We start from the raw sequence: 26,610 nt of genomic DNA on the forward strand, positions 1-26,610 counted from the left end.
ACAACCTCACATTGTCTGAAAATTGTTTAGGCTTTTTAAGAGTTCATTGCTTTCATGAACATAAACATTTTCAACACAATGTGCACTTATTTTAAATTTTTAAGGGCATCCTTCATGATCAGGAGCTTCCCAGTTTTCACAGACAAATTGAAGTGTTTTGGAAGCCAAAGGGAGAGACTGGTTTCATCAGGGCATCTTGTACACAATTTTATGCTATTTCTCCCTTGTTCGATGTTGTCTTTCACATATTTGAAAGAGCTGGAAAACTGGATCTTGGTAAGGAAAAAGGGGATAGACCTGAGCAGTCCCATAGCACCCACATTTACACATTCTGCCAGAAATAACTTGAGCTGTATCTGAAAGCATCCTAGAAATCCTCAAGAAGCCATCACTGGGACAGTGGGCACCATCCCCCAGGGTAGCACATTAACTCCATTGGTCTTGGTGCTTCTGTACAAAGGAACATACTGGATTATTTTGCAGGACTTGTAGGTCTGGAAAGACACATGGGACTTCCATAATAAGTAATGCTGGAGTGTAACAAGGGACATACCTGAAAATACCCTTATGTACAGGCAAAACGTGTACCAAGTTACAGACCAAAAATGAGAATGAGCTCCACCAGTGACATGGACTAAGTTGAGGTGGCCTATGTGTTCAGGTCAGTTGGGATCTTCATGTGCTGTCCCATGTAGGCCACAACAACACCTCCTACCTATACCCCAAATTGATGCATAATAGCACCACAAATCCTTCACAAATACAGTACTATGGCTTGAAATCAGTGATGTACTGATGCAAGCTGTACTTGGACGTTCTTGTTTGTGCTTTTTCCAATTGTAACAATAGAGAAAAATCAATTTTCATACCATAACACTTGGTTGAAGGGGAAAAAAAACCTCACCTACCATTCACACTGTCACATAGAATTAAGTTTTTCAAACCACACTGTCACGTACAAAAGAAACCCATGCCCTAACATATATAAGGATTTCAGCCCATAAAATTCAAAGTGACTATTTCTGTTTGAACAAAACTAGGTCTGTTCACTAGATATTAAAATGTTTGGCTACATTTGGAAAATTAATGTCTTTATTTATTACACATATGAATCAAAAAAAGGGATGAAGAGGAGCCTTCAGCCTGAGCTCCTGAAGTGTTACAGTTAATATCCCTTCAAGATACAGCATTTAAGAACTTAACATAGCACAGCTTTAAGGACTTAACTACTCCAAGAGAAAATGACATTGTTCTTCTAAGAAGTCACTTCAGCTATGCTCATCCCTGTCTTTCAAGTATCTTCACAGAAAAGCAAGAAGAGCATCACCTAAGTGTCAGCTAATTTCTTCAGTGTAATGAAGTGGAAACACACAGTAGGTAAAAAATGCCCACTAACCTCTAGGTATGAAGCGAGAGTGAAAAAGAGTTTTGTTTTGTTACCTTTGTGATGAATGACCCACAGTAAAACATGACTTTCCTACATGTTTGAGCTCCTGGTCTGTTTGTCTGTTAAAGCCTGAAAGATGTTTAATTAGTCTTAATTTAGCACACAGCAGATTATCTGAACATACCAAAATAGCAGAAGAGGGAACAATATGCTTTGGTGTTTCTCTTGATAAGCCCATAGCCTCAATTTTCTTTCTAGAAAGCTCTGTACAGAGTACTGTCACATTTTTATTTTAATCAAAGTAGGAAATAAGAATATGAAAGAGAGCCTGTGAGTGAAACAAGACTGCAAGTCATGAATACCAATTTCAGTGGCATCTACTAAACTGGTGTATGAATTTTGAGTGCCCTACCATACTCTTGCTGCCTTTAATGATGAAACAGTAGGCCACTAGATGCCTCAGCTGCACCAAGTCATGAATGCTAATGCTTACCTTGTCATCACTGGTTTGTATTTCTAAGCAGTATCTCCAAGACACCATCCAATGGTTAAGACAGTGACTGTTAGCTGTGAGCATCAGGATCAAGAACAAATTAACATTTACAATAAACGTACAAATCATTTATTTAAAAGTCAAAACTCAGATGTACAAACGAAATATTCCAGAAACAATAAATCCATAAATGTAAACACTTAGAAAATATACGAACTGTACCCATTTAATCACCCACCATTCTTCAGAGAAAACAGTGAGAAGCAGAAAGACAAATGAATGCCTAATTGTTCTTTCAGATTCGAGTTTAGAGGTAGAATATTACTGTGAAAGACTCAACAAAATTTAGTTCAGTAGAATTATGCTACAAGTTAATTTGGCCCATATGCTTACAAATGCAATAAAGACAGAAAATAAATTTGTTACCAAGAGGTCTTACACAATAAAATTTGGCATGGCACTTTCCAAGAGATAAAGCACCTTTCCCGATAAACACTATTTTATGCTTTTGCAAGTAAGGGATCCTGTGCTTTTTAATTAGTGACATAAAGAAAGCACTTAAAAATAGATAATGTCCCAACATCTTGACACACAGAACTTGTCCTACAAAGCCAAACTAGGAAAAACCCTGTAACTATGAAAGAATACTCTTTTTAGACTTCAGGAATACTTGATGCTTACTTGTATGGCACAGTCCTCAAGGGAAAAAAAAAGTTAATACAAAAGGGAAAAATCTCTTTACCACTATCTAAAAACACAGTAACTGACCATTTTTTTTAGTTATTGTCATTCCAACTGTCTCCACCACATGCTACAGTTCTATCCTTTCCCAAAAGGATCTACCTATGAAACACACTAACTTCAAGTCCAGTAAAAAGTACCCAGGTAGTCTCAAAGGAATGCATCTTCCATTTTTCTTCTTCAAACAACCTGCTACAAGTAGAAATAAAGACAGGAGTCCTTCAAACAATATATACAAATTCATAAAACCCAGGAATAATTTGCACACTCAATGACTTGCACCATTATTCAGGAAAAAAATGAAACTTGATTTTTATATACATACGGACTGGTTGCTAAGAGCATTCTCTAAATTGCTGCATGCAACTAATAGAGTCTATGGCTGTTTAGGGAGCTTAATCTATAAACAAGCTATAGGCTTCTGCAATTTAGTTTAATAAGGACTTTAAGTATTTGCTGAAAGATATTTGTGTTTTAGAAGTAATAAAATAAAATTTGCAGTCTTACTGCCTTCTTGCTTTGTGGTTATAAGAACACTTCTGGAGATGTAAATGTGATAAAATCCCAACCTAAGACAGCCATTTCACAAGAACTCTAATACTTAAAGTATGACCCTGCTTTTGAGGAAATAAAAGCAAAGTTACACCAATGTTCAGTACCTTCTAAAAAGTCCACCCTTGCCACACACATTTTGTTTACAAAATAGCACCACACAGGAATAGATACCACCCATAAAACAAAACCCTAAACAAAACCACCCCCCACAACAGAACAAACAAAAAACCCCACAACAAAACAAAAAAACCCCAAACATAAGAGTTGCTGCATTCATTCTAAGGCTAAATCTCCCATTCATTTAAATAACAGTTTTAGGTACTAGAAACTAGTTGTGACCATTAAGCTCAATTCACAGAAGGCCAAAACATAAATCCAGTTACTATCACTGGTGAGGCATTGCTTTTTGTTTCCCTTTTGTAAAGAGGCTATCTACAAGAGAGGAATCAGTACAATTCCAATACCTTAAAAAACTTTGAAAAATAAAATGTGAACAGGCCTGCTTTCATGATATTCTTCTCCCTTTCCAAATACTATCTGGTACAGTGTATACCGAATATTACATACAGTAGAAAAAATGCATTCTTGATTACATGACTGATTGAGATGTACAGATTCTAAAAATAATTGGGAGAAAACTGAAATGGTAACACCAACTCTTACTACAGACTCAACCTGAAAACTCAGAAATTCATCACTACCTCCCTCCTTGCTCCTGCCTTCAGAAGAAGCAGGCAGAAAAGTAATTTCTGCCATAGATTAGCTGAAAGAGGTTTGCATGTGTTAACCATCTCATTTGGTACAAAACTAGTAATGTGGAACAGTTTGACTAGTTAGCCTGAGCTATGTTTAGATTATTTTTTCTAAAGTAAATTAAGGAACCACTGAAACTGTACTCAAGGCAGAGTTAGCAATATTGCCTGACAAATAACCATCAGTAATCTCTTCCACCTGCACTGGAGGATCAACCCAAGATGAAGCAGAACATACAAGCTTTCCTTTTATAAGGTACAGTATTCTGCTGAATGTGAAGCCTTACAAAATGAAAATGCTGAAAGACATACAATACTAATACAGGAAAATTTCAGGCATGGATTTTCATATACTAGGGCTTCTGAATTCTTTATGAAATTTGTCATCTCCAAAGGGAGCTTTGCATACCTTTTCAGGTAAGACAGTATCACACACGTAGCTTAACAAAACTGGGGAAGCAAAAAAAAAAAAAAAAAAAGTACATGTTAACCATACATTTAACGATGATATTTCCACATCAGGGTTCATCGAGACTCATAACAGACTGCAAGAAGGTATTTTTAAGTATACATCCAGTTACAATTCCTTATTTTTCCACTCAGTTGCCCATTATGTCTTTCTCTCATTTTAATGGTCAGGATGAAAATATTTTGTGTATATACAAACTAACATTTAACTCTAAAAACTAATACAAAACATCATAGCTGTTTGTAATGTTTGTATATTTAAGCAGCTCATCTTCTACACATGCAAGATACTTTTCAGAATGTCAGAAAAGAAATAATCATCTTTCCCAGCTTCCCTCAAAAATAAGAATAAGCTGATATGTCAGTACACATTTTGATGCACCTTCATAAAATCACTTTGAGATATACAAGTTAAAAAAAGCCAACAGCTGACCTAGGCATTAGTTTAAAATAAGTCATCTTGAGTTCGTGTTTAAGGCCTGATAACAGGAAATTTCAATAAACATGTAGGGCTTCCATGAAAAATTGAGCTTCACCAAGTTTTCCTACTTTGACACCACCAAAATTAAAGTTGTTACTCCTCTAATTCTACAGCAAAAATGACAATAATGAAAAATAGCAAAATATATATGGTCCTTTAGAGTCTTACATAGCAGAACATTTTTATCCAGACAGTAGTCTAGTTTTTCTTGGGTCTTGCATATGCTAACAGAGCACTCTGCAACAAAAATCAATGCAGTTTTTTATTACACCTAACCACTGTCTCCAGAGTTTAAGGTTCATCAACTGTTTCACAGGTAGAAATAATTTCTCTCTTAAAGCCCAAAGAACGTCTCTAAGGTTGAGATGGGATTTCTTTTAATGTAACAGTTTGACAGCTAAAGAACCAATTTCTGTGAGTTGCAGAGATCACCAAGCGTGGTAGATTTTAATCCAAGCTGAGAACCCTTCAGAGGACAAGGGTAAGATCGTGTAGCCTACACACTTCTTTGAACAATTAATTAAAGGTTGTTTTACACTGATGCACCTGTAACACTTTCAATACCCAAGCACACTCATGCTCTAAAATCTAATTATGAAATTAGTTATGCTACAAATGTGCTATAACTAGACAGAGCTAGAAAAATAGCACATTAAGAATTTACCACCTCAGCTGTTTGTTTTCAAAATGCTCCCATGTATCCGAGGCACAGTCAAATATCAGCTTGACTGCAATGACACAGTGACAGCTCTTTTGAGAAGTCAGTGCCCTAGAAGGTATCTTTGGGGTTGGGAAAAACAAGACAATGGCTACTTCATGCACAGAGGCAATCTTTTTTCTTCCAAGGTGAACTTTACCACAGGGCAGATGGCTGGTACAAGTCCAATACACCATTTATGTTCTAAATAAAGGCTACTTTCAGGACTCAAATGGATACTGGCCTCATGCCAAACTCCTGAGTAATGGTAAATTTCAGCTCAGAATCTAAAGTAGACAAGCAACCAGAGCTTTTATAAAAATTAGATTATTTTACATTGTAACATGACCAGAGTCACTTTAAAACAGCACTAGTTGATTTTAACAACATAGCACCAGAAGTTAACCTGTGGATTCAGAGAATTATAGTACAGCATATGTCCATATCCAAGAAGTCAGTATTAGCAAGTTACCAGAGCACTGCCCTTCCAATGCACACTTCAAAATTAAGTATGACCCCACTGAAGTGACCCCTAAAAATCATAACATTAACTTTTAGTTTGCTATAGTGTCAATCAAAAATAGCATGGCAAAACTGATTTCTCTTGCCACTTTTACAGTACTCTAATATACCTGATCTTTTTCCCATTAAAAAAAAACCAGAGCAATGGGTAGGCCAGATACAAACCCTATTGCTTGTCCAGTGTTGAATTCTGGACATATAGAGAAAAATCAAACAAAACACCCCAAAAACATCAAAACATAGTTCTAAGTTATAATGTCTTGAAAGCCACGCAGATCCAAATCCAAAATGACATTAGCATCCTTGAGGCAGAAAATAGATCACCAAGTCTGCTGCTGTAACCCAGCAGTGTGGTCTTGGAAAGGATGTTCCCAAATCACATGCCCTTTTGAAATTATTATTTAAGTAAAGGCTGCTACTGGTTCCACTTTGATTTTTACCTGAGAAAGTGGGGAAATTCAACCACAGGGTAAACAAATGTTAAACTCTGTTTGAACCTCCCTAGGGTCTGAATCCTCTAAGTCCTTGTTTCAGTGCGGACGTAAATTTCCTAATTCCTCACCAGCAACTTCAAGTAAATGACAAAAAGAAATTACTGACTTGGACCCTGGTTTCTTGGAATGCATCTTTGAAACACTGATCAAAATACTCTTGTTAAAGTCAAAGAAGTCTGAAAGGCAACTGCTTTCATTTTTCTCATCAGGCTGTATATACTTAAATGCATATGCTGCCTATATTAGCTGTTTCTTCTCACATTGCTTCCTTGTCTTAGTAAACTAAGTATTCAATCTTACTTTTTAGAAAAAAAAAATTCAAAGACTTCCTAACACATTCAGTGAAGTGAAGTGAATTTACAGCAAACACACACCTTCCCAACACCCCCAATCTTAAGAATTAATTTAACAGAAGCCAGTTATTTGGATACCAGTTTTATGTTTGAAAATAAAGTGCGTAATGACTGTCACTGAGAACTTTGCTGATTTCAGGTTAGCACAGCTGGTTTTCAGTCCTCAGCATCAACACTAAAACAAACTGCTAACATGAGTCAAAATCTGAAACAGAACACATTAAAAACAAGAAGGAAAGTAAAATGGAATCCCTAGGTCTTTGTGGAACTGAACCTACTATACAGCTATTCCAACGTGCAGCATCTGAAATGAACAATCACAGTCCGTTTGCTTCCCTTCTATTATTCCTGAATTCAGTTTGCAGCTTTCTGGTGTCTGACTGATTTCATCTTGGCCAGGAGCAGATGTACCTTGAGAGAGATCTACAGAGACAGTGTCAGACGAAAAATCTTGGTTTTCTGCTGAAATAGTGGTTTGTGGCCAGCTACCCTCTCTTTCATCACTGCAATTTGTCCCTTCATCAGCCTCTTCCAGTTGCTGAACAGATTCCAAATATTGTTGAATTAGTCCATTCTCCTGCTCATTACTAGAGCTTTCTTTACTTTGCTCATATTCTCCATGGCTATCCTCTACATCTGAGGAATATGCTGAAACAGAATTGCCACAGTGCTTCACAGTTTCCATTGAAAGAGAGCTCTCAGTTCCTTCTGCTAAACTCTTTTCAGAGCTACACACGTCACCCCCATGAGTCTGATCAGCCATTGAAGAATGAAAACCAGAATCTGGGAACTGCAGCAAAGACTTTTCCTGAACAACATCACTACCTGGAACTAACCAAGCAGAACTGACATCTGGTGGGGCTTCTTGCTCGAGTGTGGATGATGGACTGGAAGTACTGGATGAAGGGATCCCAGGTTGCCAAGTGGCACTTGAATTTTGTGTCACTGAATGCTGCCATTGTTGAAGGGATTTAACCTGCAAAGTACAGAGAAAACATCAGTATGAGATGCAATGAATAAAGTACTTTGATTTCAAGAGTAATGCTTGCAGTCAGCTTGAGTATTAATGAGAAGACCAACTGAATTAACAAAAAGTTCTCTATACCTTAAGGGAAAATACATTCTTGCCATTGGCTTTTAAACTTAGATGCCCACCAGTGACAGAGCACACAAGTCTCCCAGTTCAAGTATGTGAAGAAAAAGGAATCTGCTTGTAAACCCAGGAAGGATGGGGAACCTTTATGAAATAACCTATGCTAACAGCAAGTCTTACTTTTGGATTAATGGTTTCTTAGAAGACGTATTAATACAACCTTTCTACTTTTGAAATGAGGTGCTCACAAGCAACATAGCTTGACACCATTTCATTTATCCTGGGCATCCAGCAGTCACATTATTCTTCACTACTCTGCTATATTTATTTTACTTCCCTTGTGTTCTGCCCTCCCCCTCCCACACCAGGCTATAATTCAGCCTTTTTTAACAAAACCAGTGTTATTACATTAACACTTCTGAATGTTATTTTCCACCTGAATACCAGTATAGCAAACAACGTGGCAATTAGATTCTAATAAGCCATCCAAGTCATCACTTGAAAGAAAATGAACCATACTGACTATCTCTTCAGGATCTACAGTATCAAATAATGCCTTTCAAATTCATATGTAAGCATAAAAATAAGAGGACTAGAAGTATTTACCTGGTTCCAAAGAAATCTGACAGCTTCCTCCTGTACAAGCCTCTGCACCCTATCTTCCTCTCTTTCTTTTCTTAGCCTGCAAGAACATGCAGCCAAAGTTAAGCAGCTAAAATAAGCAACATTTGGGTAACAAGATCAACAAGAATACATAAAAATACCTATTTATGTAACAGCACTCTTCAAAGACATAACAGATCCTAATTGTAAGGCATTACTGCAGTCTGGCTTGCCATCAAAATGCAGCTGCTGACATAAGTTTCTTTTTCAGAGTTACATTAAGATTCTGCTTCCTTTTGCTGCAGCATATTTATCGACTTGCTAATACTGTCTGTTCACAAGCTGAACCTGAGCTCTTCATTTTAAGTAGATGTGTTTTTTCTTGCACGACAAACCCAGCCCCAGGATAGTGCTTCATCATTTCAAATTATGCTCTCCCCAACTGCTCTCACTTGGATGTGTAAGCACTGGGACCTTCTAGAGGTTCACTGAGGACTCAATTTGTAGAACTTTTGTCCCTTGTGATAGAAAAAGAGCATGTTAGACCACCAGTCCCCAGACTGATACTGAAAGATACTAACTGTATCTGCAATTTGTATCTTATAAAGTAATTTTTATAATAATCTCCTGCAAACAGAGATTTACGGGATCAAAAAAACCCAAAACAGAACACCAAACCACCAAGCACAGAATCACATTTTAAAGTTATCATGCAAGGCAGAGAGAGAATTCTTCTTTTCACAAATAAGAGGAATTATGCAATATGGACACTTCGTTTACAGACTCTGTAATTGCTAGGAGACAAGTGAAAAAAAACATTAAAAAAAAAAAAATCACACTTTGCAATTTCTATTTTGATTATGCAGTAAAACATTCAAGTCTTGCTAATAGAGACATAGAAAAAATATTTTAATTCAATCCATTCACAGAAAAAACTTAGATAGTATGAACAGCTATAACTATGCTTATCTTACAGGGAGAAAACCTCTACTGTAACTGCAGTTCTCTATTACTGATGCTAGTACAGTGAGTAGTTGTACCAACACCCATTTATACCTGTTCTGAAATGTCCAGGAACTATGGTTATTTTCATTCAGATTTGTAAATACACAGCATGACCTCAACTTACTTTTCTATTTCATCAGTTAAGCAAATGATGTGCTCCTGCATTCTCTTCAGTCGCATTTCGTACCGCACTTCCTTGGCTCGGGAATGGTAGTTCCTTGTGTAAAACCCTCTCCAGCAGGCTTGGAGCTTGGTGGCTGCTTTAGTCATACTTTCCAGTTCAGCTTTGCTTCGGTCAACACCAGCTAACGAATCAGAACTTTCTCCTACCATCTGGTCAGGACAGAGAGCTGCAACTCCTGACACAGCACCTAATGAGGTGCTGGGAGGACTACGCAGAACTTGGTCTTCAGAGGATGCCGAAGTGTTGCTGGTATCAGCAGTCAGGGTAGCTGGTACTGGGTCAGAAGAAGGTAACAGCATACTCTCTTTCACACTCCGAGTTTCCACACTTCCCACTGCTCTGCTGGAGCACTCTCTTGTGACATGTGAAGCCATTTGTCCACTATTAACGCCTCTCGCACACTCAGTGACTGTTTCATCATCATCATCATCATCTAGGCCCAAACTGATTCCATGTAGCTTCAGCTCTGAAGTAGGAGACACTGGAGACAATCCTGAGGCAACTGGCATGAAAGTAGACTCTGAAGATAAAAGGCTGGTGTTTAGTTTGTCTTCATCTGTCTGTGTATCTTCAAGGTACAGCTCTTTGTGAAAACTTTTTTCAAGAACAGTGTTTTTTACTGCATAGGAATGATCATCACTTGCACTTGGTCCAACCCAAGAATTCTTCTGGTTGACAGGTTCTAGAGAGGCAGAAAGCCATTTTCACAAGTGTCAGAGTATTTCATAGGGATTCACAATTTGGTTTAGATAGTTGGAACCTGGGTGTGTAAGAAGATCTAACATGCTAATAGAGATATGCATTATTTCTATAAAACAATAAGGTCAATAACTAGTTAGCACAATAACATCCACAAAACTTTACAAACACTGGGTAAAGTATATTGCACCACTGGAGAATTTACACTTTTACCAGATGGAACAGCCAATGTAGTAACTCTTTAGTTTATCAGATTGTGGTTTTTACCTCACAATCTTTCTAGCATTTTGAGACTTGGGTAAGCATAGTATAGTTTTAGAAAACAAAAGTATAACTTCAGTTGAAAATATTAAATAAAACCAAAACCAAACCCAACAAAAACCACACACACACGCACACAAAAAAAAAACCCCAAATAAAAACCCCAAAACCAAAATCAATAGAATAAAATAAGAAAGGTGGCATGTTCTGAAATTCTCCCCACAAAGTTATGTATAAAAAACCCCACAACAGCTTCCACAGGTTTGATTACAAGTGCAGATTAGCTTCTTACCACTTTCAAGAACTATTTGTGGTGGCTGGGCTGGACTGCTGTGTTCATAAGTATCTGGCAGCATCTTGCTGGGAGTAGATGATGTAGGTGATCCTTCATTTTGGTTCTGATGCATCAACTGCCTCTGGTGAAGCCTAAGCACAGGGAGTTTCAACATTTTATATTTATTTTAAACATTTTTGGTACAGAAGACATTCAGAAGAAACTATCAATTACTTCAGAGGAAAGAAATGATCAAACTATTCTAAACAAGAGGGCAGTTACACATATCACTATACCTACTAGACACTAACAGGGCTATTTGCAAACTGGGGGACTGCACAGACTGCTCCTGTTCCCTTCCGCTCCCTCCTGCTCCTTTTTCTTCCTTACAGGTACATGCATATATTTAAAAAAAATTTAAAAATCCATAATGCAATTCTGACTGAAAACCATGAAGTATTTCTATGGTATGCAGATATTTTAAGTGTCTATTGCAGGATAGAGTATGCTTGTATGCATAAAACAATCTGAGGAATAGAGGGAGTGCCTTTTACCTTTGAAAAAGACTGAGTAAAGGAAAAGATATCCTTGGTCCTAAAGGGACAAATTCTAACAGAAATCAACAAGTATTGCCAAAAACAATGAAGACGTCTTTTACAAATTAAGAAAACACTCAGGTTATTTCAGCCCAGCTAAATTCAAAGATCTACCTTGCCCTAAAATCATATATTTGCACATATATAAATATTTTATATGGGGATTTGGGGGGACTGTTTTTTTTGGCAAGGATTTTAGGGGGTTTTTGTTTGGGTTGGTTTTGTTGTTATTATTTTTTTTTTTTAATTTTAAAGAGCTTCATTTTGCAAGCCAACTTCCTGATTTTTCTCCAGAAACATCATGTGAAAGTCTTAGCTGGAAATACTAATATCAATATGCACCTTTTCCTCTGGAATGGCCCCAACATTTTTGTGATTTAGTCCTGAAAGTTAATTTACACTGAAAGTATGCAGTTCCTGCTTCCAGATCCTCTCAAGTTTCCATCCCTTTTGATAAGATGCTGCCCTTCTGCTTGTCACAACACTTTGTTGCCCAGATTTCTACCCCTACTATGCCACTTATGTAGCCTGCTCCTTTGAGCCTAGTCTTCTGCTCTAATCTTTCTACTAAAAAGAAAATGTCAGTAAGTACTAGAGAACAGGGATACCAGTATTGTTATATTTTATCGCTGTTGATCCCTATCAGTTCACCTTTCAACGGGAGCAAAGAGCAACACAGTAACTCTACTGATCTCCAGGCACAGAGCTGTGTAGAATGGCTACTGCTGGCAGAACCAGCAAGCTCCAAAGTGGGCTCTATGTGACCCGAAGTGTTGGATACAGAGATCATAAAGTGTGTCACTGGGAATAATGTTCTGTAAAGGACAGCCTGAAGTTTAAACCCAAGAAAGAACACACTGACAAGAATGTGTGTCAGTTGGCTGATACACCTGTGTACCACAGTAGTCTGCATTTACAATTAAATCTAATCTTCTTTTTGTAGTTTTCCTCACTGTAGCAAAAAAAAAAAAAAACAAAACAAAAAACCTCAGTAGGTAGTTTATTTTCATCACAGTCCAAACACAAATCACCCTTAATGTTCTACAAAGCACAAAAAAATATAGAGATTCTGTCCTTATATGGCACATGAACCAGGAAAACGCTGCTGCTGCTGTCTTAAATCATCCACTTCTAGGGCACGTCCTGTACCTCCATTACTGTTCCTGTTTCCATGCACTCACTGTTGCTTTAAAATATTTAAAATCTTATTCTATCAAAAACATAAGACATAACTATGTTCTCAGTTACATTCTCCAACAGCAGAGAAACAAGAAGTTCTCACCTTTGCTTACTCAGTATTTTTTCTAGTTTAGCATCCTCTTCAGTCTGGAGACCATAGGTAGATATCAGGGGACAAACAGTAGCCAAGTATTGGACCAGCTGAACATGCTGCCCGGGTCGGTATGATCTGCCTTTACCTTGACTATACAGCCATTCTGCTTTCAAACTGTCAGGAAAAGGGAAAACTGTCACCATTAATGCATGGCATAAACCCCCACAATTCTAATCAAAACTTGGAACATGAGCAGTGCCCAGAGAAAATGGGAAATTTTATTACCAGGATAACGAATAAAGAATTCTTCACATAAACATGGATGTAACAAACAAACAAAAAGATCTCTGACCAACACTGTGGAGTCTCTGCTTTTTCTGTGTGTAGTTTTTGAGCACTGAAAACTCATTTGTATCAACATATTTATCCGGAAAGCTTTCTTGAAACTGAAAAGCTCCACAAGCATGCAGAATAAGACATCTGTTTTTAAATTAAATGTTTTTCAGCCTGAGAACACTTAGTATAATATGTCCATATATACTAATACAGTTGATTCAGAAAATCCCATTTGTCGTAAAAAAAAAAAAAAGTCTAGAATTCTTAGAAAGTTAAAATAAGTTACAGTGAAACAGCAAGAGAACTAGTTTACCTTTGACCTAAAAGGCAGTTTTTATTTCATTAATGAGGAATAAAAAAAAATTAATACCCTGGAAGACAATGTATTGGACTAGAATGTGTTTTGCACTGGATAATATTTATGCTTGAACTGCCAAGAACTTTAAGAAGACACCTCTAGTGTCATAGAGATATGACAGTGATACAATGGCCACAATGATACAGTAACAAGTGATTTGAGCAAAGTAGTATTTGACCAGTTGATCCAGGAAGTGCCAAGTCTAAAAATGCACATGCAAATTAGGCCTTTCCTAAAAGGGTGCATCTGAGCTTCCCCCAAGATAATAGCTTTAACATCTGCTGACTGCCTCATTCTGCAATATCAAAGTGTCTGTAAGCTTGGAAGGAGTAATTAACCACTGATAAATTGCTACCACAGTTTTGCTTTGTGCAAGTGCTATTGTGAGTTGAGTAAGAAAACAAAAGCTTACCTTTATACTTCTATTTAAATAAACTTGTGATCTCAGGTAATAATTCCAGAGTAACAAATGAAAACTGAGCAAAAGCAACAATATTAATTGACCTCTATCTCATTAGGCCATCATCAAAACAATTTCAGATCACTATCACTTTTTTTTTGTTATTATTTGAAAATGCATTTTCAGCTTAGCCAAACTTTATTTAATAATTTTAGAGATTTAATACTGCTGTGTTACCTTTCCTTCTGAGAAATCACATAACCATCAAGAACTTTAAGGTTCAGACACCAGCTGACAATATATGGCCTGTAGTCAAACCCAGGGACAGAAGGTGTGGCCATGACACAAGGGTTGTTCATAATTGACAACTGTTCCAAATGACGAAGAGAAGCTAGGAAAGAAACCTTGAGAAAACAAGATATATTTGTTAACTGAACAGAAACCATTGAATACCTACAGAATATACCACATTTCTCCTAGTTACAACTAGAAATCTCACAAAATAACCAAATGCAATTTTTTATTAACTTATGGGTTTTGTATATGAATATCTTCAAAGGACTTCTATCAACTACTGCCATTTCCCCACTGATTCTCCTGTGAGTGCTACAGCCCTTGGAAAGTATTACCTGGAAGTCTGCAAATGAGGCTATATGTATAGAAAAGTATAGTATTTCTTTGATTACAGTTCACTACAACAGGAATTGAGATTTTGACCAAAAAAGACAAACAGTCCAAACAAAGTCAAGCAAAACCAAAGAAAATGTAAGCAAAAAGCTGGAGAAACACCATCCAATTTTGAAGTGAAATGGATTACCAAAATAAGATTTTTTTTTTCTTCCAACGTGGAAGTCCAACTGACAGTTTTGACTGCTAATTACATTCTAAAAAATACAACAACAAAAAAAAAAAAAAAAAGCCAAAAATCATAGGCAGAATATTTATTTTTAATATATGGCATATGAAAAATAAATAAACGAAGCATGGGCCCAAAAATGCTCAGTTGCAACATGTGCAATTTAAACCTCTAAGCACAGCAGCTAAAGCACCCTGCAGCAGTTAACCAGCTCAGCTTTCAACCTACGGACAATCATGAAAAGCTCTCTCTGAATTTACTCCTCAAAGTATACTTCTGACATCCCTGAACAACTTAAAGGTGTAAAATAAATAAATAAATAAAAAGCTAACTTTCTTTCCAGGATAAATATTAAAAGCTAACACCTAGCTTGTTACATCCTCAGAAGAACTGCCCAACTATCTGCTTTCAGCCTTCAGACAAGATGATGTATCTTCTATGTCATACCTCATTTAAGTCTCTGATTTCATTTTCTGCCAAAGAAAAAACAGTCAGATTCTGAGGTAGGCAAACAGGGGCAGTGCGAAGTGAAGTTATAATATTTCCATGTAGCAATAGAGTCTATAAAATAAAAATATAGTGATTAAATGTACATTTGGTCAAAACACCAGTATTTTTTGCTCAGGCAATACCTGCACAATACACACAAAAGAACTATAATCAAGGCTTTCTGGCATAATCAATTTTTTTTTATTCCAGGAAGAGAAAATTCATTTATATTTTAGAGCAAAATGTTCTTATTTTAAAATGTAGAACAGTCAGTTGGAAAAAAAAAAAAAAAAAAAAGTATTTGTAAACATTTCCTCTACTGTTCATGCTGAAAGAGTTGACACTATTTTGTCTTGATTCATGACACGAGATGAGAACTGAGAGCTATGAACAAGATCTCACCATGTTATCTCATGTTATCTTTATCACTAGAGTGGTTATAGAAAAATGACTGCCTCTGTTCCTGCAACTTGAAAACAACAAAAATAAATTTTACATCGTTCTTCCAGAAGTTAGTGTTTAATTAAAATGCATTAAGAGCTAGTGTTTGAAGAATCAATGCTTTAAAAGGCAATTTTCAAAGCAAATTTCCTCATGCAAAGAATGTTACAAAACCAGAAATAATACAGCACCTACCTTCAGTGATGTAAGCTTGGAGAGATCACCTAATTGTGCAATATTATTGTCTGACAAATCAAGATGCTGAAGAGACAGACAGGAATTGATTTGTTCTATGGTCTACAAAAAAACACAACACAACAAAACAAAACCAACCAGAAGTCAATTACTCACAGTAACTCTCTTTTTATCATTCAATAAAAGCAGGCATCAATAAGGATATATTATTTTGAAAGCTAAAAGCCACCAGGTAAGCAACCCAAAATGAAAACCATGTTTATACACAGTTTCATTTTTAAGATGGTATTTCTCTTCCTATTTTGGGTACTTCCAATTCTCATTACATTTTGATATCAAACTTCATTTTTTTCCTAGACAGTTCTTGTCCAGAAGTTGCTCTCTTTTACTTTGTAAACCAACAGACGCAAAATTTCAGCAACTGTTGCAATTAAGCCCAGAAACTCAGATTTCTTTGCAGCATTTACCAAATTTGTGCAACATTAGATTCTGGGAAAAGACTAAATACCTTGAGGTTATTTCCTGCCAAGTTCAGCCATTCCAGGTGCACCAAATCCTTCAGCCCTTCCACATATCCAATACTATTGTGAGGCAAGTTTAGCACCCGGAGCTTAGTCAGTTTTGCTACACCCATCATCCGAACCAAACGATTGTTGGCTACAGAGAGCTGCAAATTGATACACAGATAAAAAAATTACTTAACTCTTAAAATGCAGACAAAATAGGCTTTTATTTTTAGTCATCAAATATCTAATCAAACAGAAACTTTGTCAACCTACATATTCCATTTTCAAGCAAATAACAGACGAAAGCTGCAAGAATCGGGAAATAAATTACTGATAAATTACTGATCGAGGAAACTCACTCCACAAACTTAAGAGGAAATCCTTCTAACAACAGCCAAAGGAGATTTTTACAATTTTTTTTTTTACAATCAGAATTGCCAAATCATTACGCAAATTGTTGCACCATTCCTGGTGTAAAAATCACACTTATTGTGAACATGACAGAGGACAAAATATACTCCATGTGATTCTCCAAAAAGTTCCTGTGCCAGCAGGCTTTACAAAGTGTAAATCACAAACTTTTTAAAGCATAAATCCTGATAGGACATACACATAAATAACATTACCACCAAGCTGAGAGACTGGTCAAGGTTTGTTGTAGCAACAAACCCCACCTCTGCTGTCTCAGCTTAGCTTGTCTCAAGCAGCTACCAGGTGCATTTAAGTCTATCTGGAGGCACTTGCAGTAGTAACTAACATGGACTTGAAAGGTTTGCCCAGGGGAGATGAAATACACTGATTTTTGCAAGCACCATGCACAGGCATAACATTGGTATCACTAATACCCTCATGAACTTAGATGAACTGCTGGTAGTATTAAAGATAAGCACTAGCAACATCGGGGCCTACATGAATCATATGTTAGCAAGACTATGTAGATCCCTTCCACTTCACATTTTTTATTTGCTATTTCTATTTTAACCTAATCCACGTGGCTTTTTTCTACTTGTAAATTATGGCTACAAATCCTCTTCCTTTGTGGGGAGTTATGAAACCTAAATGGGGAGGAGTGTCCTGTATGTGGCTGCATATTTACAATTACATAAAGGAAAGATAAGGTTATTTTTTTAATGTTAAATTCTAAGCTAAAAGCTTAGCTAAAAGCTAAGAAATCAAAATTAGGGTTATCAGTGAATTCTAAGTGTTCTTATGACATCCCTCCCCATTAGGATTTATTTAGTTCATTTCTAGTCACCTAGGTAACCAACAAAACAGCCACCCCTAATATCAACTGTAGAGCTCCACTGAAAACAAAGCTTTCTATTTTAGTTAGCCATCAATTATTTTCCTATGAAGACAGTAAAACTGCTTACTTCAGTTACATAATATGGCCTTAAAGCAAAAGTATTTCAATTAGCAACACAGTACCATTATTTCATTGTAAATTCAAATCAAGTAACACTGACCTGCATCAAGTTCCTGCATTTCTCCAAGTGTTCCAATTTAATTATCTGGTTTTTGTCCAAAATAAGAGTGTGAGTATCAGCATCACAGGGTAAGGTTGGGCCCAGTTTTTGCAATCCTTGACCTGACCAGTTGACTACCAGACCTTAGAAGAAAAGGATAAGGGGGGGAAAGCCCTAAAGTCAACACTTTATGTATGAAAACGTGTACTGAAAAACCAAAGGAAGACAAACAGATTAATTTTACAATGCATACATCTAATTTGCAAATACAAATGAACTTTCTTTTCCACATAAAACTGAAGCAAATGTATTTAAGACCAAAGACAGAATAATTAATACAGTTACTGGAAGATATGGGTTCCAGACCTTGTCCAAATAAAGAATTCTAGAAATGTCAGTAACAGATCTTCTGAAGTAGGAAGCAGAGCAAAATTTCAGTAGCTGAATATAAAGTGTGATCCTAAAAACTGAATAATTTTTAAAATTAGGGCTTTTGAAATTTGCAAAGTTTCCAAGTTTTGAGCAGCTTGACAAATATCTAAACTCCTGCTAATCGACAAACTCAGAACATGCCAAGAACACACCTGCAGGATCATACACCATACAAAACAGGAATCATGTCTGTCACTAAAAGATGTTTTTTTTAAAGGGAAGGGCCTCAAAAAGGTTAAGCAGCACCCACCCTTTCAATCAGAATGTAGGAATTCTGATGAGGATGCAAGCTTACAAACTTACAAAGGAGCAAATTGTAAGAAGGCCAGCATATCATTTAATTAACAGAACACACAATTAAAATGTTCTATGAAAAAAAAGAAAACAAGTACTATATAAAGTTAAGAGGAAAAGACTTGCTATCTATAGGGGAACTTGAATCCCTGGGCACCCATAGTGACACCTCCTAAAAATAACTTTTATATATTAAGCCTCTGCTTGTGTGTTTTACATACGCACACCATGCTAGTGCTTGCTCATCTCTTAGTATCTGCTCAGTAAAATAATGCTGCCTTTTTCAGCAGCATATTCCAAAATAATGTTCTTACCCTAACATGTGCTATATATTAATATCCTTACAGTTTGCAGGCTTTTAGAGTTAAGGATGGAGACAAACATTTTTGGTGTACCTTTCTGTCAACTAGGGAATATGCTTTTCTAAGAAGGATCCTTGATGACATTTGTTATATTACTATTGCTTCTCAAATCCAGAATTCTGAAAAGCAGCAATACAGAGCCAGCAGTACCAGAAACAGCCACACTCTTGTCTTTGCACGTTCAAGAAATTTTTGAATGTTTCTCACTTACGTAGTCACCTCTGCAACCACTTGGTCATTTTTTAGTCACATGCCTATTTATTCAAGGGCTTGTTAAAAAAATCTCACCATTGGCCCATGCCAACTTAGGAGGGAGGCTAGGACCCACTTCATAGAATTACAAGAGCAATCCTTGTATTCATACACATGAGGAGTTCCTATTCAAGCTGAGGGAGCTGAAATGTGGTTCTACATATGTTTCTTATCCCTTTCAAGCATTTAGGTACAACACGATTTGACTAATTACCATTTATCACACACATATACAACCATTTGAAAAGAAACTTTATTTCTATAGTGTCATTCTCCACCTGCTTCTCTATTGATCAAGATGTCACTTGAGTCAGCCTTGCTATAGTTCCTTATCTACGATGCCAGGCAATGGGAAGGCTAGAGGTGGTAGTCCTAGTTTCTCTATTTCAGCTGTTGGGGGCTATCCATATGCCTTGCAGGCAGCTTTAAAATTTAGACAAGCAGAAGTCTCTTTTTTAAAGGCGAGAGCTCTCCTTTTTGCGGTGAGCTGGGGTCTTTTAGTTTGTTTGCTCACTCAAGCATATTTGATATACAGCACGAATTACACATGCATTAAGTTAATGCAATTCCGCACTATAAAGACTCATTGATGTAATTTATAAGGAATAAGATTTTCCTAACAGGTTCTCAGTTAAAAAATCAGAATTGATTATTACTCGTTTGGCAGCTATACTTGAAAAGACCACAGGTGCTCACGCCTCTGCTCATTCACTGTGGCCTTTAAGTCTCCAAACCCAGACACTGCACACCTAGAGACACTGTCTCCCAAGACCCCTCTGACCTCCACTGTAGGAAAAAGGGGTCTTCATTCAACTCCTGACCCACGGTCTACGAGCCTTTAAGCAGATCCCTCCTTAGGGGTCCGGTCCTCAGCAGGACGGACACCCCCTCTCCGCACCCCCCTGCCCGTGCCCAGAGCCAAGTCCTTTAAGGGGGGACGATCCCCAGCTCTTCACGGCGGGCGTCATGACCGCTTCCATCCCCACTTGGGGACCCCCACAGGTGGGGGCCGTAAAAAGGAAGGCCCAGGGAGAGCCAAGAAGGGCACAGCCAAGCCGCCTCCTCACCCCTCTAGAAGAGAGGGCGCTCCCCCAGCTCACCCCACAGCCGAGCCCCCCGCAACATACTCGGGCCGCAGAGGCTGTCGGGACTTGTAGTCCCAACTCCATGCCCCCACCCACAATAAGGCCCTGCTCGCACTACAGCTCCCAGGGTGCGCTGCGCGCCCGCGCCTCTCGGCACCACACAACGGAGACCCAAACAAACCCCCACCGGCCTCAACACCTGCAACCTGTCCGCACAGCCCCCGCTAGGCTCGCTGTGCCTCCGGTGCCGCCCTTACCCCCTCCAGACGGCGAGACACTCTCGGGCCGCGCCGCACTCCCCGTCGCCGCCATGCTTCCCGCTTCGCCAACGCCGCCAGGCAACCGAGCGCCGGTCGCCGATTGGCCGCCTTGCTCCACAACAATGAAATTTTCTTTTGTTCTCGGTCGGACAGAAGGTACGGCGAGTAGAACCGTCCGGCGAGATTTTAAGCGAATAGTGAAAGGCTCCACCGGCACCAGCGACCCCTCCGGTTCTCCGCCCGCCCCTCCAGCCGGGCGGTGCTGCCCTGGTCGATCCCGCCCCGTTCCCGGCAGGCCCCGCGAGGCGCAGGAAAGCCGGTTTCCCGTCATCCACTTGGCCTCTTCTTCCTGGCCGCCGCCCGTCTCGGAGCTGCCGCCATCATGAAGTAAGAGCCTTGGCGGCTCCCCGCCGCCCCATCCGCCGCCATCCGCCCCGGGGAAGGTGCTGGACGGCTGCGGCTTCCTCCGCCGCTAACCCGCTCTCTCCCTTCATTCTTCTCTCCCGCGCAGGGTCGAGCTATGCAGCTTCAGCGGGTACAAGATCTACCCGGGCCATGGACGCCGCTACGCCCGCACCGACGGCAAGGTGAGGCCGGGGAGGCTGCGGCGAGCCCGGTGGGAAGGGGGAGGCCGCCGTGCAGGACAGCAGGCACTAGCAGGAGGGGGCTCTGTGAAAGAAGGAGGGCGGAGGGCCTGAGGGAGAGGTCGGAGCGGTCCTGGGGGGAGTGAAGGCCTCCCAGTGAATGCGCAGCGGGGAGTCAGGAGTTACCCGGGATCTCCGGTGACGCTGCTGTGGCGTCCGGTTTTACTGAGCAGTATGGGAACAGCACGGTGCTTCGGTCGGTGTCGAGATGTCACGATTGCCATCGGACCTGGTCAGCAGGAGAAGCGTACGCGTGCTGTAGCTTGGGAGTTTGAGTCGGGATTTTGTTTGTGGTTTGGGAAGGATGTGTTAAAGCATCGGGAACCAAAGTTCTGTGGAAAATGCTACTCAGACATACTGTATCCAGTGCGAAGATTTGCTGAAGCAAACAGCTGGACTTGCAGATAATTTGGATGTGGATAATTGGCATAATATAGTCAGGAGAACTCTTTCACGCTGTCATATCTCATACAAATAGCTGTCATTAATAAATACACTATTCAAATCAACAAAAGGAGAATTTGTGTTTTGGATATCTCGGGTATGGTCATCTTGCTGGATAGAATCTCCAGGGAAATGACAGCTAGGTACATGGACAAACTGAATCTTCAAGTGCTCTCTTCGGAATCTGATTATACTTCAAATTTATGCCTAATATTAAGTCAGCATACTAATTCTGCCTGCTGCTTTAGGTAAGAACGTTAGTGGAAAGAACTGAGGGAGAAAGAATTAGGCGGAGTAGTGGTCTCTTATTCAAAGTTTTGGCTTGCCTACACGTACAGGAAGTGAATATTTACTTGAGGACAGACACGGTGCTGGATGCAGTTCATCATGCTGTGCCTTTAGTACAGTGCAGCAGTGAATGCAGGTGTGAAATGGAGCTTTTCTCAGAGAAAAATGCGCTGCTTCCTTGTCCCAGAAACAAAACTGGTACATATGGGCTTTACTGGGAGAGAACTAATTTAGGCCTGGAAAATTCCTTATAATGGGATGCTTAGTAAAACATAAGTTTAATTAAGGAAATAAAATATCAAACTTAAAATTTTTAAAAATATGTTCTTAAATTTTCAGTTTTAAGAGTTGTGTAAAGAAACACAAAAGCACCACTGTTGAAAAACAGTGACTCAGAAAATTACTTGAAAACATAAACTGCGATAATGTCTTTCAGAGAAACCAAGCTTACACAAAATACTTCACCTTCGCAGGTTTTTCAGTTCTTGAATGCAAAATGTGAATCTGCATTCCTTTCCAAGAGAAACCCCCGTCAGATCAACTGGACTGTTCTTTACAGGCGTAAACACAAGAAAGGACAGTCAGTAAGTATATGCTAACTAACACTGCTCTAAAGTTTTCCATAAAAAGATAGAGTCTGCTAGAATAGAGGTAACTTGAGTATGCTGGTGTTTAGCAGAACCATGACCCAAATAACCAGGGGGAAGACTGGCCAGTAATGGTGAAAATGTAAGTGCATTTACATAAATATACAAATTGTTTTATGTTTAAGGCTAACCAGTTCAACAGAAGCATTATGTTTGTATTGCATTGTTTTTTAAAGGCTCACTCAGAGCCACAGTAGTTTCAGGTGATTTTAATGCTTGTATGAATGCCATGTATTAAAAAAAATATGTATTGCTATACAGAATGTGGGTAATGCTGTTCATGTGGACTTAAAAAAATTCAGACTTGTAAACTTCCTGAATGGAGATAGCACAGAGAGCTGAAAACCTGGTGCATTATAATTAAGATATAATGTTACAAACATGATTTGGGGGTTAAAAGGTGGGGGAACTTTTCATATAGGCCAAAGTTGTCAAGAATGGTACAGCTTAACAGGAGGTCATTCCTATGTAATTGTCATTGCATGAAAAAGATAAATTAATATGGCACATAGCATGAGGTGTTTGCATTGCTCTTTCTTAAACTTTCACAGAAAAAGGGTGTTTAGAAAGGCTTACATACGTGTTATAATGCCACTTTGTTTACCAGTTGTTTTAGAGTTTACCAGTTTGTTTAGAGAAGGAAAGCTGATGCTTGATGCCCCACACTGCTGCACAGCACACTAATGCTGCATGGAAGTGTCTTCCTTTAAGAACATTCCATCAATGCAAACTTCATTCCCCTTCCTGTGCACCTCCTCTTCCCCCCCTCCCCCCTTTTTTTCTTTTTTAACCCAGGGTTACAGAAGGCTGAACTTCTGACATCCTTCCAAAATAATTGTTTATATCATGCAAAAGAGATGCATTTTCTGGCTATTCATCTGCTTTGGCAAATCAAGAAATCAGTTACCTCAAAAGTGAGGAGTAAAATTCTACTTCTGTGTATGGTAGAATTCTGTAACAGCTTGACTCTTAATAGCAGTTTGTTTCTGTAATTGTCTTCAGCCCTTTATTTAATGTGTTACAGTTTAATGTCTTCATCTTCTGCCATTTTAGGAAGAAGTACAAAAGAAGCGCACACGTCGTGCTGTCAAGTTTCAGAGAGCTATCACTGGTGCATCTTTAGCTGAGATTATGGCTAAACGAAATCAGAAACCTGAAGTACGAAAGGCACAGAGGGAACAAGCTATTAGGTGAGAAATTGGAGATGAATGGAGCTGCCTTAGGTTTTAAATTTTTTTTTTTTTTTTTTTTTGTGAGATTGTTTGGTTTTGTGCATTTTTTTAAATCAGTATTTTTGGAGGTAGTACTGAATAATCTCATCAAGAGTCAGTAGCAGTAGAGAAGGGTCACTTCTTGCCCTCTCCCTTTGTGAAAATAGTGCTTTTAGCAGTTCAGCTGTCTGCCTAGAGGGTACTGAAAGCAGAGGATATAGCTGATTTAATGCATTTTTCTCTAGAGCTTAGTGAGCTCTAGGAGGTACGAGTAACTGTTACTCTTTTCTGTGAATTAACAGGGCTGCAAAAGAAGCCAAGAAGGCTAAGCAGGCCACCAAGAAAACAGCTGTTTCTGCTGCAAAGGTAAGCGGCACAAGGCGGATGGAAATCATAGAATGGAATATACTGGGCTGTAACATAACACTCAGTGTGTATTTTAATTAGAAATTCCCATTTCTGTTTGGAAGAAGCATTTGCTTACTTATTTTGATGTGGAAGCACTTTGACCAAACTGCAGTATCAAAGTTAGACACAAAGAGGTGTAAAATTAACCAGAAGAAATAAATACTAAAGTAAAAAAACCTTTCTGATTAAATGTCAGATTCTTGGTAGCTAAAAATTTGTCTGGATGTGAGATCTCTGCTCTATAGCAACTTGGTAACAATATCTTGATGAATCCTAGCATCTGTTTCATTGATAAATGAAACATCATCTGCTTATTGATAAATACCACAAGTTGGCATAATATGTGTTGTAGGTTTACAGTGGTATATATGTAACAATCTGCTAATGTGATTGTAATTCTGATCTAATCCTGATTTAATTTAAATTGCCCAATTTCTGTCAAGAATCTTAAATACACAGGGGCACTTTTGGGACTGCTGGCAAATTAGTTTTCTTTATTCATACTTTATTATTTCTCTACAGGCTCCTACAAAGGCAGCACCTAAGCAGAAGATTGTGAAACCAGTCAAGGTTTCTGCTCCCCGTGTTGGTGGAAAGCGCTAACTTGCCAAGCTGTTAGTCATGCTGAATAAACATCTGACTAAGTTTCATAACTTGTGCCATGTTCTCTTCGACTGCATGAGATATACTAAAAAGGATTAATCTGTGAAATAACTGTGTCTGGTTTTGCTGATGAGAAAATGACATATTGCCATAAAACATTTGGTTTCTTAGACAATCTGTTGTATTGGCATGCATTTCCTAACGAGTGAACCCCGTGGCAGGGAGGATGGAGCTGACTGAGAAGCTGCTTCTGCCTGAAGGACAAAACAGTACAGGAGTAGAGGTTTGTTGTGCATCTATGTCAGATGGCATAGAAAGAGGTTTCTGAGTTCAGAGAGGCAAACTAAATGCCATGTGAAGTGGTACTGTCTAGAGTACTTAAAAAAGGTTAATGCAGTTCTGATGGTGTGGGATGCATGTAGCAAGATGCTGGAGAGAATAAAAAGAAATAGGTTGAAAAAGAGGAATGGATGGTTTCACAGCCTTCATGGCTGTTACATTGAAAGGCCGAGGTGCAGCTCCTGGGTCAGGAAGTTTGCATGGATCAATGGAAATTGTTAGGAAAAGGATGTCTGTGTCCTGCCTTGCGCTCATTCCTTCAGCAAATGGGCTTCTTGACACTCTTCTATTCTGATGTAACACTTGCAACTCTGGTAAGAGGTTGAATGATCTTCAGATGTGCTGATGGTATACATTTACTTCAAGCCCATCTAAATCTGAACTTTAGGTTCAGATTTAACTTGATAGGGGCTCTCTTAGTTACTAACTTCCCACCCTCCCACCATCAGAGGGAGTGGCCATTTTTTTAGATTCTTCATGTAAAGTATTCGTATGTCTACTTCAGGAGACACTGTAGATAGGACGGTTAATTCAAACTTTTGACATAGTTTTGATGGACAGCAGTAGTCTTGCCAAAGCAAGATTTACTGGAAGCATAGGAGAAGATGAACCTTGACTGCATCAGATGCTTCTCCATTTATTGATGCTGCATTCTAATACTTGTTAGTTGGGGGGGCTTGCTTTGTTACCTTAATACACTAGTTAAGCAGCTGTCTTTATAGTTTTGCTTCATGCAGTTCTTTTGGGCTTCAGAAACACAATGGCTGTCATGGGAAACTTGTGTTATATTTTGAGTTACAACATTCTTTATTTTGGGTTTATTAACGATAGATACAGGTCTGGATGGAGGCTGCAACTCATGAACAGGTCTAGCATGATTACATTACTGGAATTTGCACCATTATCTTTCTTTACTGAAAAAAACCAAAACCCACCACCCCAAAACCAAAACAAGCTACTTATAGTTACAGTTAAACTGAGGCCTTTAAAACTTGCCAACACAATTTAGAGTGGAAGAACCAGGAACTGGAGAAGGAAAAAGAGAAGGAAAACTGCTCGTTACAGGGAAATTTTACATCAGTTAAAACTGAAGGTTGAAAACACAAGTTACCTGTGCTAGTGATGTGTGTAAAATCCTAATGATATCACTGTCTTGTATAAAGCACCTGGTACATTGCCTGTGAAAATTCATGCCTGTGAAATTTTTCAGCTTACAAGCCAAAAGTGAAGATGAGCTTTTACAGTGTGCTTGGAAATACTAAGGATATATAGGAATTGAGTGTCACGCTTGCCTAATTAGTTATTATTTGTTAATGCTTGGATGCTTGCAGGATTTGGCTGCCTGTTGCTACTGCAAAAGGTG

At 38.6% G+C, this 26,610-nt stretch overlaps 2 protein-coding genes across 2 annotated transcripts; one reads left to right on the forward strand and one right to left on the reverse strand.

The window, feature by feature from the left end:
• Positions 1–1,986: 1,986 nt before the first annotated feature.
• On the reverse strand, positions 1,987–20,994 carry CEP97 (centrosomal protein 97). Its single transcript, XM_071758127.1, has 11 exons — positions 20,661–20,994; positions 17,979–18,121; positions 16,515–16,673; positions 16,007–16,108; positions 15,329–15,442; positions 14,263–14,429; positions 12,941–13,105; positions 11,081–11,214; positions 9,769–10,510; positions 8,643–8,718; positions 1,987–7,919 (listed from the first exon to the last, which is right to left on the reverse strand). Exons 1-11 carry the CDS (start codon positions 20,992–20,994, stop codon positions 7,221–7,223), a joined length of 2,835 nt encoding a protein of 944 aa, XP_071614228.1. The 3' UTR covers positions 1,987–7,220.
• RPL24 (ribosomal protein L24) lies at positions 20,983–24,958 on the forward strand. The gene is made up of 6 exons (XM_071758140.1): positions 20,983–21,050; positions 21,175–21,250; positions 22,513–22,623; positions 23,740–23,876; positions 24,200–24,263; positions 24,828–24,958. The coding sequence occupies exons 1-6, from the start codon at positions 21,046–21,048 to the stop codon at positions 24,906–24,908; spliced, it is 474 nt and encodes a 157-aa protein (XP_071614241.1). The 5' UTR covers positions 20,983–21,045; the 3' UTR covers positions 24,909–24,958.
• Positions 24,959–26,610: the final 1,652 nt, after the last annotated feature.

Source organism: Heliangelus exortis, chromosome 1 (genome assembly GCF_036169615.1).
Source record: "Heliangelus exortis chromosome 1, bHelExo1.hap1, whole genome shotgun sequence".
Lineage (NCBI taxonomy): Eukaryota > Metazoa > Chordata > Aves > Apodiformes > Trochilidae > Heliangelus > Heliangelus exortis.

Bases quoted from the DNA above. Each gene is read 5' to 3' on its own strand.
- CEP97 (XM_071758127.1), bottom strand. From the start codon at position 20,994: ATGACGGGAAACCGGCTTTCCTGCGCCTCGCGGGGCCTGCCGGGAACG. The intron at 18,122-20,660 runs GTAAGGGCGGCA...TTTTCTTCTAAG, and splicing joins TGTCTCGCCGTCTGGAGGGG to GTCTGGTAGTCAACTGGTCA. The intron at 8,719-9,768 runs GTAAGTTGAGGT...ATGTTCTTGCAG, and splicing joins TTAACTGATGAAATAGAAAA to GCTAAGAAAAGAAAGAGAGG.
- RPL24 (XM_071758140.1), top strand. The intron at 21,251-22,512 runs GTGAGGCCGGGG...TCACCTTCGCAG, and splicing joins ACGCCCGCACCGACGGCAAG to GTTTTTCAGTTCTTGAATGC. The intron at 24,264-24,827 runs GTAAGCGGCACA...ATTTCTCTACAG, and splicing joins CAGCTGTTTCTGCTGCAAAG to GCTCCTACAAAGGCAGCACC.